Source organism: Thamnophis sirtalis, unplaced genomic scaffold (assembly GCF_051295495.1).
Source record: "Thamnophis sirtalis isolate CommonGarterSnake01/CBP01778 unplaced genomic scaffold, rThaSir2_p1.2 scaffold_12, whole genome shotgun sequence".
NCBI lineage: Eukaryota > Metazoa > Chordata > Lepidosauria > Squamata > Natricidae > Thamnophis > Thamnophis sirtalis.
This window is the reverse complement of record NW_028261392.1, coordinates 47,991,406-48,008,553: the sequence shown is the minus strand read 5'-3', so window position 1 is coordinate 48,008,553 and position 17,148 is coordinate 47,991,406. Positions and strand designations below refer to the sequence as shown.

The window sequence follows — 17,148 nt, the reverse complement described above, 5'->3', positions numbered from 1 at the left end:
GCAACCCTGTTGACTATTTGCAGCAAAATGGTTCTGTGATCACACCCCAATATCTTAGCAATTTCAAGAGGGCTGTATCCCTCTGAAAGACATTTTACAATTTTTGTCTTTTCAGAGTCCATTAAATCTCTTTTTAGCCGATTTTGCCTGAGGAACAGAAGTAGTCTAATAATTATGTATATCTTGATATAAGGTGTTAATCTCCTTAGGCCACACCCTCCCTCATTAACAAATACGCATCACCTCATCTGCTTATACCCTCTAAACATTCAAGTTTACAGCTTGGAGGTGGAAAATATGCATTCAAAGGATGATATGGTCAAAATACTGGACTAATAATTGTGCACACGGTGTATGAAAATATGTACTATAAAATTTGGCACAAAAAGCTATTTATCCCTAAATTTATGCTAGTGATCATCCTGATCATTATGTTGTAGACTTCTGAGGTATAACTGAGTCCAAACTGATCTTTTAATATGTATCCAGTGCTTGAATGCTTAAGTGAAGAAAACCCACACTTTTTTCAGTAATTGATGTCCTTGTGAAATTATTAATCACTTAATATTAGTGATTCCTAACATTCACTATGGAAACAACAATTTTACTTTTCTACTGTTCACATATGCAGGTACAGGTACATAATATACAGTATGTACTTTGCAGGCTTCCCAAACCCTTTGCAAGTAAACGGGATGCGCGGGATGGGGTTTTGGGAGATCAAAAATACTGTATTCAGTGTATAAGATGCACCCAGATTTTTACCTTTTGGGGAGTGGGATGTGGGGGGGAAGTGTGTCTTGTACTCTGAAAAATACGGTAATAAAATAATGGATAACTTTTTCAAATGCTTTTTGAGGTGTATTACTTCATCAATATTCCCACAATTTGATAAGGTAATTACAGTTTCAGAAAATGATATGAGATACTATGACAAGTTTAAATCACCAGGAGCAGAAGGATTGTCTTTCTAAGCTATTTGCTGTATTTGTCATCATTGATAAATTATGAAGATTTGTGAAGTTCCAGATGACTGCAGCAGATGTTCTTATTTTCAAAAAACCTTTTAAAAAATGGACAAACTTTGTAGCGATGTTGAAATTGATATCTGGATGATTCTAGATTATGTTATAAAGCAGGTGGTTTTTAAACATCTTAAAAACAATCTAGGAATTTATTTTATTATTATTTTTTAATAAAATAAGAATGGTTAGAAATAAGCATAGAGCAGCAAAATGAACTGGAAGACCATTTCTGCTTGAATGTTAGGAAGGGCATAAAGTAGTAAGAACAGTTTACAGGATATCAAATTATATCCTGATAGGTAATGAACTCTTTTCAGTGGATATATTCAAGTAGAATCTGGACAGCTCTGTCAAACAGACATACTGTAGATTCCTGGTTTATTAGTTCTATCTATCTTGATATCTATTGGGAACTATTAACTCAAACCATTTATTTTATAATGGCTAATGCACAGGAGTGCTACATTTTCTTTTGTATTACTGGGAGACGGTTAAAAAATGGTCTTTCCCATCAAACTGAAACATTTAGAGACTGAATATAGTAGAATGGGAGCTGACAATCTAGGACTGGTAGTCATCAAATGCACTTTTAAGAGGCTTCTCTGCCATCTCTCGATAGAAAAGCCATGATAATAATTAAGAATGCCAAAATCATATATGAGATTCTGTATTGAACTAAACATTGCTATCCAATTAAGAATAGCTACCGTTCTCGGAAATCAGCATAAACTGTAAAAAGTTCAGCCTAACTTCCACCCAATGGAAAATAAGAATCATTGCCTTTACAGATAGTCCTCAGCTTACAAGCATGACCATTCAAAGTTATGAAGGTGCTGATTGGTCCCCTCACTTACAACTGTCGCAGTGTCCCCATAGTCACAAGATCAAAATTAGGGCACTTGACAACTGGCATATATTTACAAAGGTTGTAGCATCTCAAAATCTTGTGATCTTTATTTGCGACCTTGCCAGGGGGCTTCCAACAAGCAAAGTCAATGGGGGAAGCCAGATTCGCTTAATGACAGTATAATTTGCTTAATGAAAATAGTGATTCATTTAATGACTGTGACAAAAGAGTCCTAAAATCAAGCAGAATTTAATTAACAACATTGACTAGCAATAGAAGTTCCAGTCTCAATTGTGGTCATAAGTCGAGAAATACCTGAATATAGCAAGATACAGATTTTCTTACTTATGTTACCAAATAGCACAATCTATATACATTTGTATAAAAATCAGAATTGAATTATTTATTAATAATTATTCATGGTTTTATCATTATCAATAGTTTAATAATTAAAATTATTATCAATTTATGTTAAAGAGTTTTAATTTTTACAGTATGTTACTAGCTTCTTGTCTGTATTATGTGCCTTTAGATCACCCATATTTCATTGGTGTTCAGTTCCATCCTGAGTTCTCTTCCAGACCTATGAAGCCTTCACCTGCCTACCTTGGCCTATTACTTGCTGCAACAGGATCACTCAGCACATACTTGCAACACGGATGTAAATTGTCTCCTAGGTAATCATGGTTTCTGCTTGAATGATTGTCTTCTCCTTCTCTCCTCCTCTTCTTTTTCCTTTATGAAATGCTTGGAAAAAATAACTAACAATGATCCATGTTGTTTGTTTATACATTAGAAAAATATTGATAGTTTTTGCTAAAAATACTGGAAAATTAGGATGGTTAGGCATTAGAAAATTCTATGGATGCAAAGACTCTGCATTGCAAACACTTATTCCTTTATATGGATGGGAGAAAAAAAGAATAGATACAAATGATATAAATATAGATGATATATAGGTGATTTATATTCTTGGCCAGGAAGTAGTCAATTAAACTGAATAAGTGAATGAATCCTAAGAATAGTTAATTGATAGATGATTACTGTTTACAACTATGCAAGTAGTGTTTAAAATGTTGGACAAGGAACTCAGAGAATTGTTTTCAAGTTTATACTCAATCATATAAGTCACTGATTGATCTCAACTACTTCACAGGTTTTCTGTTGGAAAAATGCTATGCATGTTGCCTTGAGCTCTTAAAAGAAAAATGAGATCTAAACTGAATAAATCTTTTTCATACGGTTACATATTTTAAACACTGTTTAAAAAAGAGTATTGCAAGGGTGCATCCATTCCTAATTTGCAGGAGTAGATGTCAGGTAAAAATATTCTAAATGCTCTTTTTTAATAGAAATGTAAGGAAGAAGGCTTTCTAGCAATCTAATTCCATTTAAATGATTAGCATGCTGACTGCATCTTTTAAAACAATTTTTCTTTTTTCTTCTTTTCATTTTTGTTTCTCATATATTGGAATTGTACTTATTTAGTAATTCAGATTAAATTGAGAAGACAGTTTAAATCACATTGTGATTTAATAGTTATAACATATTGGAAGTTTATATTTATATTTAGCTTTCTTCATATTTTTGTAAGGTTAATTAAAAAAAACACACAATACATGGTACGAGTAAACGTCAGTATCCCACAGGTGCAATTGATATCAAGGTAGTATTGCCTAATATTTGTTATCATACAAGCATGTCTGTTCTTTTGACTTGTGGAATATTTGACATGTTGAAAATACTTTTATCAGCAATCTTACAAAATAATTGCTGGTCAATGAAAAAAAAATTTTCATTGAAAAGCTTAGGAGGATTATTTATAAAAAAAAGGAATCTTCAAGAAGAAAGCGAAATGCTTAGAATAAGAAAAACTCTTATAGAGTAAGCTTCATTTTACAGCTCTCCAAAATCATAACAAAATACTTATTTGAAAGAAAGAAAGCCAGCGCTATTCCAAGAAATGAACATGTACATAACCTATAACAGAAGCAGAACATCTTTCTCTATTACCAAAGGTAACTCGGGCAAAAATTGTGCTCCTGATGAAAACTAAAATTCAAATTCAAACCTTTATTGTCAGAGTACACCATGTATACAATGAGATTGGCTGAGCCTCCCTTCGTGCTCCCCCCCAACACAATACAACTCACAGTGAAATCCCTAGCCCAGACACTCCTACTAACAAACACCCAGTCCTGTTGCACCATGTGAACCTATTGCATGTGCAAGCCCCAGAAGTCAACCATACTATTTTTTTTAATAAATATTTTTTAATTTTAATTAAAACAAGTACAGCATCTTTCTTTACATCTGTAGAAAATGTATCAATCGATTACAGATCCTCCACAATCAACAAACATAACTCATATTACCTCAAGCATTATTATATATCCATTTTCATTTGACTGTACTTATTATTTAAAAATATTAATACAAGTAATAATCTTGAACAATACCTGCCCACACCAGTGGGAAAAAAAAACCAGAAAGAAAAGGCAAGGAAAAATAAAACAAAAAAAGACAAAAACTACAAAGGACAAGACAGGAAAGGAAAACAAAACACAGGTATCTATTATAAAATAAAAAAAAGAAGTATATCAGCTGGTTACAACATGCTTTGGTGCTTCTCTTCCATTAACTCATATTAATTCAAATATCTTGACTCAAATGTTTACCATATTAACATCATTATACCTTCAGTTTTAATTACCTATAGTTATTTAAACATCCTTCATCCTTAACTATGCCAAAGAGTTAATCCATAACACATGCTGACCTTTCATTTACTTGCTTGTAAAATCCTCTATTAGCATCAAATCCTCATATCCTATTTTAGCTGAACATCCATAATATTTAATTATATCATATATCATAACATTTTCCCAGTATTGATTAACATTTGATTGTATGTATTTTATTTAGTTTTTATAATAGTAATAATTGTTGTAGTTAATACTCTTTATGTATAATTCAAAAATATTTTCTCATATCCAATTGTTATATATCATATCAACTCCACATTATATACCTTGCTATCAATATCAGTTATTATTCAGCTATATCTGTTACAAAAAGAGCAATTAGGTTTAGCTAGATTTCAATTGTATTCTTCAGTCTATTAGCCAATTCCATATTATATACATTACCATCAATATTAATTATTATTCAGCTATATCTATTACAAATTGAAGTAATCAGATTTAGCTAATTTTAAGTTGTATTCTCCCATCTGTCAGCCTGTGTCCCTCCCACAGCGAGATTTTCTCAGTCCAATAGCCATTCGTTGGATAAATTTACCAAATGTTTTTATAAGCAAATCTAGACAAAAATATCTTCGCACCTTTGGACTCTGAATGTCAGTGATGAAATAATAATGTTGTCTCGGGCTTGTAAAATTTTTCAAATTGACTTTAATTCTCAAGGGTGGATTTTCCATTCCTCCTGCACTCTGTCTCTTTAAATGAGTCTTCTTTATAGCTCCCCCCCTTCTTTCTTCCTCTGAGATAGACCAGACACCATTTCTCACATTTTCCATTTGTATTTCAGGAACATTTAAACATTCAACAATCTCAGTTTTTACTTCATATTTTAAAATCAGATGATCCAAAAACAAAACAAAACCCCATACTATATTTTTGTAGAGGTATGTTTCATTTTGTGCCTTACTCCACTTGGTGCAGTGGGCTCAAGACAGGGGTGGGTTGCTGTCAGCATTAGTGCTGGTTCGGTGCGCAAAAAAAATTCATTAAAAAATGAAAAAAATTACATTTCTGCAAAGAAACTTGTTCTATGCATGCGCAGAGCCAAAAATCAAGATGGAGCTGCCGTAAGAGAACCGGTTCAAGGGTGTGGCAGGCATGGGTTGCAGGCTAGCAGGGGAAGCCAGCTAGCGGAGGGGCAATGCAGGCAGCACAGCCTTGTGCTCGCTGGCCGCTGACAGCCATGGCAGGCAACACCCAGCAGCTGTGGTGAGTCCAGGTGAGGGACAAGATGTGGACTGGGGGAATGAGCAGCAGAGGCTCACCTTCCTTGCTGCCACCAACGACGTGAGAAGGAAAAGTCCAGGCAGGGATCAGGGGGCGCAGCCAGCCAAGAAAGCCAAACCACTGCCTAGCCCAGAGCAAGGCCAAAAAGGCAGCTGAGTCTTGCCATGTCCACTCACATAGCCAGATGGCCCTTCGGCCTAGCATGGCGGGCCCAGAGCGCATTTTCCTCCCCTGCCATTGGCCTTATTTTCCAACTGTACCCAATGGGGCTCGCACCACTCTGCTCATTCCGGCTGCCTGCAAAAGTAAGGCCTGCACTAGGCCGGGGGCTGGAGGGTGGGCGGGATGATGTGGGCAGGACAGCTTGTGGTCCCACATGAGCCAGATGAATTGCTATGGCAGGCCATATCTGGCCTATGGGCCATAGTTTGAGGACCCCTGCTTTAAAGAATCAGACTTGAAAATAAAAGAACTAAGGAATAGACATTTGAAGACAAAACTGCAAATAAAAGGTTATTGCAAGAATCTAAATTTTCTTTATTGTAATTGCTTTATGAAGCACAAAAAGTCTTTATATCTGCAGCATCTAATGCTTTCTCTCTTACATATTATATTTTTCATAGTATAAGACGCACCTTTTTCTCTCAAAAAAGAGGCTGAAAATCTGGGTGTGTCTTATACTAAGGTGACCAGACATCCCGATTTTGGCGGGACAGTCATGATTTTAATAATTTGTCCCGTATCCCGCGGTGTGTTCAAAAAGTCCCAATTTTCCAAAAGAAAGAAAAGACGCTGAATCATCAATTTTAAAAAGGACACCGTTAAAAAAAAGTTTTTATTTTTCTGAGGTGTCATTCCTGATGTGGCCTTTAGAGGGCAGTGGTTTCCCCCTCTCTGCTCCCTCCCCTCCTGCATGTGCGCGCGCCGATGTGTGATGTTTTTCTGCAGGGAGAGCGATGGGCACTGGGTGAGCCGAGGGGAGGCAGGCGGGGATCCGGTTGGGAGAGAGTGGCGATGGGGGTGGCTTTTGAAAGGGTTGGGGGGCATTGGGGGAAGGCTGCTTTGCAACCGCCAGCAAAGTCCCATCCCCCCCCCGCTCTTGCCTTTCCTTCTGCTTGCTCCATCCCAGCAGAGGCTGACTCCGCCTCTTATTTGGACCTCCTGCATCCCCCCCAAATGGAGCACCCCATTTCAAGCAATGAGGGGTGCCAAGCAGGGCAGGGTTGCAAACACCCCCCTCCCCCCAAGGCTGTAGGCGAAAGCTGCTCTCCAGTTTCCCATCCCTGCTCTGCCTTCCCGAAGCATCTCTGTGGAGGTCCTTTTTGGCTTTAACGTGAAGCCTTGACTCTGCCCCTGAATCAGGAACGCTGGAGAAGCGGGCGCGGATCGCTGGCTTTTTAAATCAACTTTTTGGAAGGAGGATGGGAGGATGGATGGGGCGATTACTAAAGGAATCCCGGCTGAAATCACTTTTTAAAAAAGCCATTAAAAAAAAATCCCACTTTTAAGGCGGTGAGCAGATTTAATGCTCCTTCCGACTCCCCACAACAGGGAAAGGGAAGGGGGGAGAAAGTTAGGGAAGGAAAGAAGGAAGGAAAGGAAAGAAAGAGGGAAGGAAAGAAGGAAGGAAGGAAAAGAAGGAAGGAAAGGAGGAAGGAAGGAAAGGAGGAAGGAAGGAAAGAAGGGAAAAAAGAGTGACTGGCCTCATTTCATCCAAGCAGGTTTTCATGCCTAAAATGGGACTAGAAACTCCTGATTTCTTGTCTGATGCCTGAACCACTACTAGGCAAACTGGCTCTCTTATCCATATTTAATCTACTGTGACCAAATATCTTCCAAATCGTGCCAGGAAAGCAGCTCAGCACAGCTGCATTGAGCAACAGGAATTATTTTTATGGCTGTGTAGTTTCTCCTTTTGCAAAACTAGCAGATTAAACAGCAAACTCGCCACAAGATTGCAAGTAACTTCTAAAACTTCTCCTCAAATAGCAGTTATCTGAAACTACCCAGTGAGCAGAGTTGGGTGTTGATATTATTTTATCTCTGTATAAAGCCATGAATTTGTTATTGAAGGTCATAGGGGTCCTTTGGGGCCATTACAGGTGTCTGGAATAGAAGAACATGGGTGTTTTCTGATACGGAAGCATTTTGTATAAAATAGAATGCAACATTGGCTAATAAACAATAGCTCCAAACTTAGTTTTAAATTCATACATTAAATTCATTGCTATTTTCACATACTATGTGAACGAGACAGTTTTTATATTCCAACACTTCAGGATACAGTGTTAAGCTTATTGCATTGGGAGATTTTGTACAACATTTGCTTAAAATATTTAAGAAAAAAATGGTTGGATATTTTGTTGTTTAGAATGCAAGGCAAGCACACTTCAATTTTAAGGGATTGGGATTATTTCCATATACTGTACAGCTAGACCTCGATTTACAACCACAATTGACCCTAAAATCTCCATTGCGAAGCAAGACGGTTCCTCATTTCATGACCTTTCTTCCCACAGTTGTTAAGTGAGTCACTGCAATTGTTAAATGAGCCGTGCAGTCATTAAGCAAGTTTGGCTTTTCCCAGTCACTTTGCTTGTTGGAAATCAGCTGGGAAAGTGACAAATGGTGATCGCATAATCCTGGATGCTGCAGCTATCATGAACACGTGCCAGGTGCCAAGCAAATTTTGACCATGTGATCATGAGGATGGTGCAGTGGTCATAAAGGAGAAAAACAGTCAGAAGTCAGAAGAGCAACAAAGATGATTAGGGGACTGGAGGCCAAAACATATGAGGAATTGTTTCTGGAACTAGGTATGTCTAGTTCAATGAAAAGAAGGACTAGGAGAGACATGATAGCAGTGTTCCAATATCTCAGGGGTTGCCACAAAGAAGAGGGAGTTAAACTATTCTCCAAGGCACGTGAGGGTAGAACAAGAAGCAATGGGTGGAAACTAATCAAGGAGAGAAGTTGTGAATGTTCCAACACTGGAAGTTTTTAAAAAGATGTTGGATAACCATTTGTCTGAAATGGTGTAGGGTTTCCGTCCTAAGCAGGGAGTTGGACTAGAAGATCTGCAAGGTGCCTTCCAACTCTGTTATTCTATTCTAACATATACTGTTTTAAAGAAGCACAGAGGGAACAATCCTCCAGGCTTCAATTATGTTGCACTGTAAAGGGCTTCTGGTCCATTTAAGTGATCACTCTTCCTTTTCAGTTTGTCAGCTTTTAATACTTTGGTTTTATTAAATGAATGTTAGCATTCAGAAGGTGCCTTCACTATGTCCATCTGCCCATCAAAATTGTGCTCTCCAGGAAATAATTTTATGGGCCTGGGAGGCTGCTAGCATTTTCCATTAGAAAGCAGTAAGCCTTGTCTCAAAATTTGATCTATACAATGTAGATTGTTTTCGGCTTTGTGTGATTTGATTGAGACTCCTATCAATTGCAGATTGTAAGCAATTGTTTCTTTCATCACACCAAAGCCAAAGCAAAGAAACCACATTGATGAACCATAATACATAAAACTTTTGCTTACCACCAGAGCCCCTGAGAAGGATTAATCACTGATCTCTATTAATTCTAAAATGTTTATTGAAAAGTCCTGCATTCAGAAGGCATACATCTTTAGTAGAAGTCTATCTTTCCATAATGCCTAAGAGGGGAAACCAGGGGAGGGATGCAACCACTCAATGAAATAATTCTTCTTGTAAAAAGCAAAAAATTACAAACATTCTGTATGATATTTTTTTTTACAGTTTCAAGTCTGTAGAATTTTGAAAGGAGGTTTTGATAAATTTCCTTATTTGCCTCTGAAGAACTCTAATAGCTTAAGATTATCAAAATGTAGGAAAACTTAGTAGATGGAAAGTACCTAAATTCAGAAAATAAAAGTGAGGAACTTGTGTGAGGTAGAAAAAAAAACACATTCAGTCTCTTCTCTTGTTTTTATAGAATTTTGTAGTCACATGAACTAGAAGACCTTTTAGAGAAAGGTAGTTGTTTCATGAATCATGAATATATAAGAATTACCTAGAGGGAAATTAAACATAGGCTCTTCAATATGAGACTTTGTTATAGAACAATAGGTGAACAATATAGACCAGTGACTCAGGGGTGAAATCAACCTACCTTTGCTACCGGGTCGCAAATGTGAGCCCACATGCCACCTCTACGCATGCGCAGGACCTTCCGCACATGCGCAGAATGACAAAAATGGGATGTGATGACGTCCAGGAAGGTGGATGGAACCCCCTGCCGCCACCACTGTGGCATGAACTGTGGCAAGAAAGCTGGTATAATGGGTTTAGTGACCAAAGTTACAATGGCATTGAAAAAAGTGACTGATGACCATTTTTCACACTTAGCGACCATTTTTCATACTTAGCGACCATTGCAGCATCCTCATGGTCACGTGATCAAAATTTTGATGTTTGGCAACAGATTCATATTTATGATGGTTTCAGTGTCCTGGGGTCATGTAATCGCCTTTTGTGACCTTTTGACAAAATATAAATTTTTTAATCAAGCCCCCCCCTCCCCCCGGTCAATGGTGTTCCTCTTTACCAATCTGAAAATCTGGTCACCTTATCTTATATACTGAATACAGCATTTTTTTTGCCTCCCAAAACCCTGCCCCCTGCACCAAAATGGCTGTGCATAGCTTTTAGAAGGCTTTCAGAGAGCTCCTAGGGGCTGGGGAGGGCAGAAATGAGCAAAAAATAGGCCCTTTTTTGCTCAATTTTGCCCCTCCCCAGGAGCATTCTATAATCCTCCTAAAGGCTATCCATGCCCTTTTTTTGACCGGGCCCATTTTTTGCTTGTTTTTGCCCGCCACCCTCAGGAGCACTTTACAAGCCTCCTAAGGGCTATTCATGCCTTTTTTTTTTTTTTTTTTGAAAAAAATGGACCGTTTTTGCAAAAAACAGGCCGTTTTTGGAAGGCTTGCAGAATGCAAAATCTTTTTTTTTAAAAAAATTGTCCCTTCAAAACCTTGGTGCGTCTTATACTGCGGTGCGTCTTATACGCCAAAAATATGGTAGTCCTCTTCTAAAGTTATAATTACAGATGGTTTCCTGCCACTGAGTAAGAACAAGTAATCTGAATGGGGCAGAATATAATTAATTATGCATTTAAGTGATGAGCCAGGAAAGATTGCTGAAATCCATTATTCCATTGAATTTTGTTTCTTAGAAGATACTTTCCATTTTGTGACAGCAATAATAGTTCTGGATATTGTACAATATTGTAATACACAATCATAATTTCATAATATGTAAGAATTTTGGGACGTGTTCTAGACAGACTCAGTCTAGGAACATCAATCCAAGCTATTATCATACACAGAAAGTACAATGCAGTGATAAACTATTGAATGTGCAGTTGCAAATTCATTCCTACTTTTTATTTCCAGGGTGTTTTGTATATTTATAGCAGATATTATAGCATATTAGCATTTCCCCAGGATACTGTGCTACACATTCATCTTAGTTGAATCTATAAGAGAAGTTTACAGCAATGGGAACTAATTCTAAATCATTTTTGGCTTTTATAATTTATTCTAATAATAATTAAAGAAGATTGTCACATTATTTTTCTGTAGCTTTGAATTTTCATGCAATTTGGAGAAATGTTTCATAACATTAATTTTTATTTCATGCTTCCTGGGTACATTCAGAAAGAAGTAAGTACAATATTAGTTATACTAATTAAAATATAGTTTGATTATAGTGCAACAAGTGCTTAAGAATTAATTACTTATTAACAAACTGATTAATTTTGTTTGAAATTCCTTTTTTATTATAAAGTAAGGTGGCACAGGATTTCTATCTTGAAGCCATAAGATATAATCTATATTTGCTTCAGTTGTTGGCTTATTGTTGAAAGAACAGTTTGGGGGAAAGGGTAAATTAGGAAAACTCTGGTCCAGCAGGATTTTTTTTAAAAAAAAACCTTTACATTCTAAAGCAGTGTTTCTCAAATTTGGCAACTGATTGGAAATTCTGGGAGTCAAAATCTACACATCTTAAAGCTGCCAAGTTTGAGAAACACTGCAGGAGCCAATCTGAATCGGTCACTAGGACCAGAAGTTTTGTCTTCTGAGCTTTTGGACTTGTGTGAAAACACTGTTTTAAGTAGCAATAGCGCTTAGACTTATATACCGCTTCACAGTGCTTTGCAGCTCTCTGTAAGCAGTTTACAGAGTCAGCATATTGCCCCCAACAATTTGGGTCCTCATTTTCCCAACCTGGGAAGGATGGAAGGCTGAGTCAACCTTTCATTGAACTGCTGGCAGTCAGCAGAGTTAGTCTGCAATACTGTATTCTAACAACTGCACAACCATGGCTCTTAAAACATAAAGTGGATTTGTAGATTTATCCTACTATACAAAATGTTAAAGCAATTTCTTAATATCAAATTCTTTGGATGAAAATAGAGTCGATTCAGCCAATCACATTGTTTATGAACTATTATTTCATGTGATTAGTTTATCACATGGTTACAGAATGAAGTTCTTATTCCTCTTGGGGTAACTAACATCCTTCCAAAGGAAGACAGATGATGAAATAAGTACTGTATAATTACCCTAAGGACTGAATCAAGCTGAAGCGCAGTATTTTTAAGCACCATTGATTTCAATGAGAGAGTTAGTTGATTTAATTCTTGTATCAATATGAACAAATCTGGAAAAAAAACATAATGTGACTGCTTTTGCAGTGAGAGACAGATGTGAAAATTGGATCCTTAAATCATTTATTCTTTTTTGTTTAGTGACAGTTATAGTGACCTGAGTGAAGAGGATTTTCCAGAAAAAGAAACAAGCTTAACATGTTCAGGACTGCAAGAAAAGCACAAAGAACACAGGTAAGCCTATTCTATTCTCCCCACCTCTCTAACAATGGGATTGCTCCCGAATTTTCTTCCAGGCAGCAGAAGAAGGAGAAATTTCCTGACAGTGAAAACAATTAATCAGTGGAAAGAGTTGCCTTCTTAAGAGAAGAGTGCCTTCTTTTTAAGAAAAGATTGGACAGCCATTTGTCTGAAATTGTATAGGGCAGTGATGGCGAACCTTTTTTGCCTCGGGTGCCAAAAGTATGCATGTTTGCGCTATCGCTCGCGCTTGCATGCCCACCCACATAATTTAATGCCCCCCCATGCCGTGCCCCTTGCACATGCACACATGACCACCACCCCGCTGCCCCGGAGGAGCCTCTGGAGGCAGAAATGGCCTGTTTTCTGACTTTTACGGCCTGTTAGGTCCCACCAGTAGCTTTCTAGGAACCTGGGGAGGGTGAAAAATGGCCCAACCGGTAAACCAGAAGTTTGGGAATTGACTTCCGGATTGCCCGTTGGGTGTTTTTTCACCCTCTGGAGGCTTCAGGAAAGCCTCCAGAGGGTGAAAATCAAGGCCAAAAATCACACATGCCATAGGTTCACCGTCATGGGTATAGGGTCTCCTGCTTGAGCAGGGAGTTAAACTAGAAAACCTCCAAGGTCCCTTCCTACTGTGTTATTTTGTTATTTCTAAATATATGATTTACTGTTAACTAATATACCCCTTCCACTAAAAGCAAAAACACATTTAATTCATGTATAATTTCACTCTCCAATGTCATGTTATACCTGGAACAGTATAATCACTCACTTTTAGATTGTTTCAGCAAAGAAAAGCACAATATAAATACAATACATAAGCATTTCTTGTCAAATCAGTGTAGTATATTTGTTATAGAACCATATTTTCCAATTTCTAAAATCCAAGTTGTCCATTTGAGGTAAACTCAGAGAAATGTTTGTGATTTGGGAAAATCAAATTGCTAAATAGATGTCTTAAAGTTTAAGGTACTTACGATATCCCTTTAACCTCCAGCAGTTTAAAAAAAACAAAGACTTTCCTAAGTTTTTATTACAATGTCTACCAGTGTCCCATGGGTTCCCTAATAAATACAGTCACCATGAAATAACAGATGACCTTCCTTGCTTTAAGTATTTATGTTTGTTCACTTTTTTTGTCTGTTTGGGGAAGTGCACAGTCCAAATAATACTTCTATTCCAGTCTTTACCATCAGTACAAGATGGTAGAAACAAATTTTCCAGCATCCATATGCTGCCTGGAACCGCATCTCTGACCAATATGAACCTCCTTTCCCCTTTCTCCTCCCCCTTCCTCTTTCCCTTTCCTCTCCTCTCCGCTTCTCTCCAAATGACACTTGCTTTGTTTATAGACAGATCAATTTGTTGGATAGTATTCCAAAGTAATCTCCCTTTTCTTTTGATACACTAAAAAAATGTACTGACAAAACATATTTTTCTTTGTTTTAATTTTGATGCAGTTAACTGGCTGACTTACGTATTTCTAAAAAGAATGTTATTATTTCAAAAATAATTTATGTTTAATTCAATGGAAGTAGAATTGCATCAAACACACATGCACACACACACACACACACAATCTATTTTCCCTTTTGTTCCTCTTGTCTTCTTTCAGAGTCAGGTAGACAGCAAATCTGTACAAGTCTACTGCTAACCAATCCCTATTGTCTCAAAGATAATGGATATAGAACTGCAACTCAAAAGTACTTTATAGATGTTGTCCTATATTTTTTAGGTTTTAAGAGGCCCAGGTATTTTCACAACTTTGAATTTTCTAGCTAGAATTGTTCTTGCTACTGCATTTCATATCACAACCATTAGTCCAGAATGCAGCCGTGCGAGCGATTGTGGGTGCACCAAGGTACACCCACGTTACACCTATCCTCCGCGAGCTGCACTGGCTACCTATTAGTCTCCGAATCTGCTTCAAGGTGCTGGTCGCTACCTATAAAGCACTACATGGCATCGGACCTGGGTCCTGAGAGACCGCCTCCTGCCGATTACCTCTCTTAGACCAATTAGATCGCACAGGTTGGGTCTCCTCCAGATTCCATCTGCCAGCCAATGTTGGCTGGTGACTCCCCGGGGGAGAGCCTTCTCTGTTGCAGCTCTGGCCCTCTGGAACGAGCTCCCTGTTGAGATCTGGACCCTTACTACCCTCCCGGCCTTCCGCAAAGCCACCAAGTCCTGGCTGTTCCAGCAGGCTGGGGGGAGCTGAGAAGCATCTACCTCCACGGAAATTGTGAATGTTGGTTTTGTTTTTAATATGTTGTCTTTGTCTTGTTCCCCCCTTTCCTTTGTCTTTTGTGAGCCACCCGGAGTCCTCCGGGAGTGGGCGGCATACAAGACAAACAAACAAACAAACAAACAAACAAACAAATAAAGCAGCCTTAACGGTTGCCTCTTCCCTATGCAAGCAACAGGAAGACTCAAATGATTGAGTTGAACTGTTTTGAGGACCATATAAATCTTATGCCAAAAACTAGGCAGAAAACATGAACCTGTCATATTCAGTAGTGCAAGTGATGGGTCTGGCAGAAATATCTAATGATATAATTTCTATTCCAATATTTCTTTTCATTTCAAAGACAAAAGTTTGATTTATGTGCCAACTATAGAAATATTAATTGCACATGCAGAGAAGATGTAGCATAATAATCATTTTTAAACCTTCTTCTTTTTTTGGCAAGATAAAAAAATAAGCAGAAGAAAAAAACATAATTGAAAAGGCCATTCCAAAGAAGAAAAACTGATTAAGTTGGAGAAGATGTGCAGCTGCTTCCGACTGAAGGTCCCCCTGTGTTCTTGACAATGTTTCTGCTGCCTCAGTGAAAAATCTATTCCATTTCAACATTATCATTCTCTCTAAACTGCATAAAATCCATCTTACGTTCTCTCAAGCGAATTATAGCTTTATGCTAGCATTTGGTGGTAAGGAGGTGTCAGAATTCTATTAATTTATTTTTAGATCATTTAAAACAAGCCTTTAAGCATATTTTTTTAATGCTGCAGTTGGAAGGATGTTTGAAGCACTATAACTTTTTTCATAAGTAATGCTTATTAAATATGTAATTATGTGCATATTTCTGTAAATATTTCTTCCTGGACAGAGTTAATGCTGATTGGGGTAATGATACAGGGATCCAAGATAATGAGCTGACAAAGAACAGTTTGGCTTAAGAACCAGTCTTCACTACAGATTTAGAACCAGCCCTTTGACATGTGCAGGAACTAATGAGAAATAAAAATAAAAATAAATCTGTCTAGTCTGTTTACTTGGTCTTCTTGTTTCTCACTTCCCCAGACTGCTGTAGGGTTGAAAAAGAGCCTGCCTTTTCTCTGGACAAGATTAACCAACCTATAACATAACCCCATATTTCATTTCTTAGTCTTTGACTACTTTCCTTTTTTCAGTGGAAGAAAAAAAAACCTTTCTTTTTAAGAATCTAAATGGCTGGAAGGAAAAGCAATGACTTTTTTTGAGGGCGGGGTATATGTAGGAAACTGGATAAAAAGGATAAGAAATGTATGTTGTTTTCATCCATCAAGGTTTCCTAAAAGCCTTAGATAGAAACAATTACTAAAAAAAACCTTTCTTTGGGCATATTCCTCTAGCCATTTCCATATATATATTTAGTGGAGAAAAGATTACTTACTGCCTAGTATTATATTTTTTTGTCAATATATCTGCTGCACTAAAGAAGCAGAACCATTGCCTCATTAGCTATGTCTTTAGAGACTTTGAATCTCTAGCCTGATAATGGTAATATGCTTTTTATGGCATTCTCTTCAAAAGGAAAAAAATATTTCCCTGACTAAAAACAGTATGTTTATTTTTCCATGTTAAAGAGAATTCTCCAGAAGAAACATTTGACACAGGGGTGGGTTTCAACCAGTTCGCGGCGGTCCCCGCGAACCAGTTGGTCGGCGAACCCGGAAGTAAGTAACTTCTGGGAACGGCGAAGGGCCCGCCCGCCCACGCTCCTTACCGGTCTTTGAAGGCTTCTGCGCTTCCATGCAGGCACATGGCACATACAGCGCCTGCGCGATTCTCCGCGAGCAGCTGGAGCATCGCGCAGGCGCTAAGACGCATGCGTGAACTGCGCGCGTGCACGAGGACGCCGCCGGCCCCGTTCCAACCGAACTGGTTGGAACGGGATTAGCAACCCACCCCTGATTTGATAGGAATATACTCTAATTTGGGTGTTTAAAATGATTTTCCATTATCCAAGTAATACATTAATATATATTAAGATCTACAGATTTCATTATATCTGTCCCCCACCCTCACTCCCCAGAAAGATTGTGGATTAAAAAACTATTCTCTGTATATTTATTTACATGGCGCTGGTATAATGTGCCTTGAAAGTTAATTGATATTGTTAGATTATTGCATATCATTGAATTATTA

At 37.8% G+C, this 17,148-nt stretch overlaps 1 protein-coding gene across 3 annotated transcripts in view; it reads left to right on the top strand.

Moving 5' to 3' along the window:
• CTPS2 (CTP synthase 2) overlaps nt 1–15,999 on the top strand; it is a 110,459-nt gene extending 94,460 nt beyond the window's left edge. For 2 of the 3 annotated variants that reach the window (XM_087726284.1, XM_087726282.1), the window contains 3 exons: nt 2,405–2,549; nt 12,636–12,728; nt 15,428–15,999. In XM_087726284.1, the coding sequence (XP_087582410.1) occupies nt 2,405–2,549; nt 12,636–12,728; nt 15,428–15,431 (242 nt within the window). In that variant the 3' untranslated portion in view covers nt 15,432–15,999. Of the gene's footprint in view, nt 1–2,404; nt 2,550–12,635; nt 12,733–15,427 lie in introns of those variants that run through there. The other variant, XM_087726283.1, reaches the window with a different exon arrangement.
• The last annotated feature ends 1,149 nt before the right edge of the window (nt 16,000–17,148 follow it).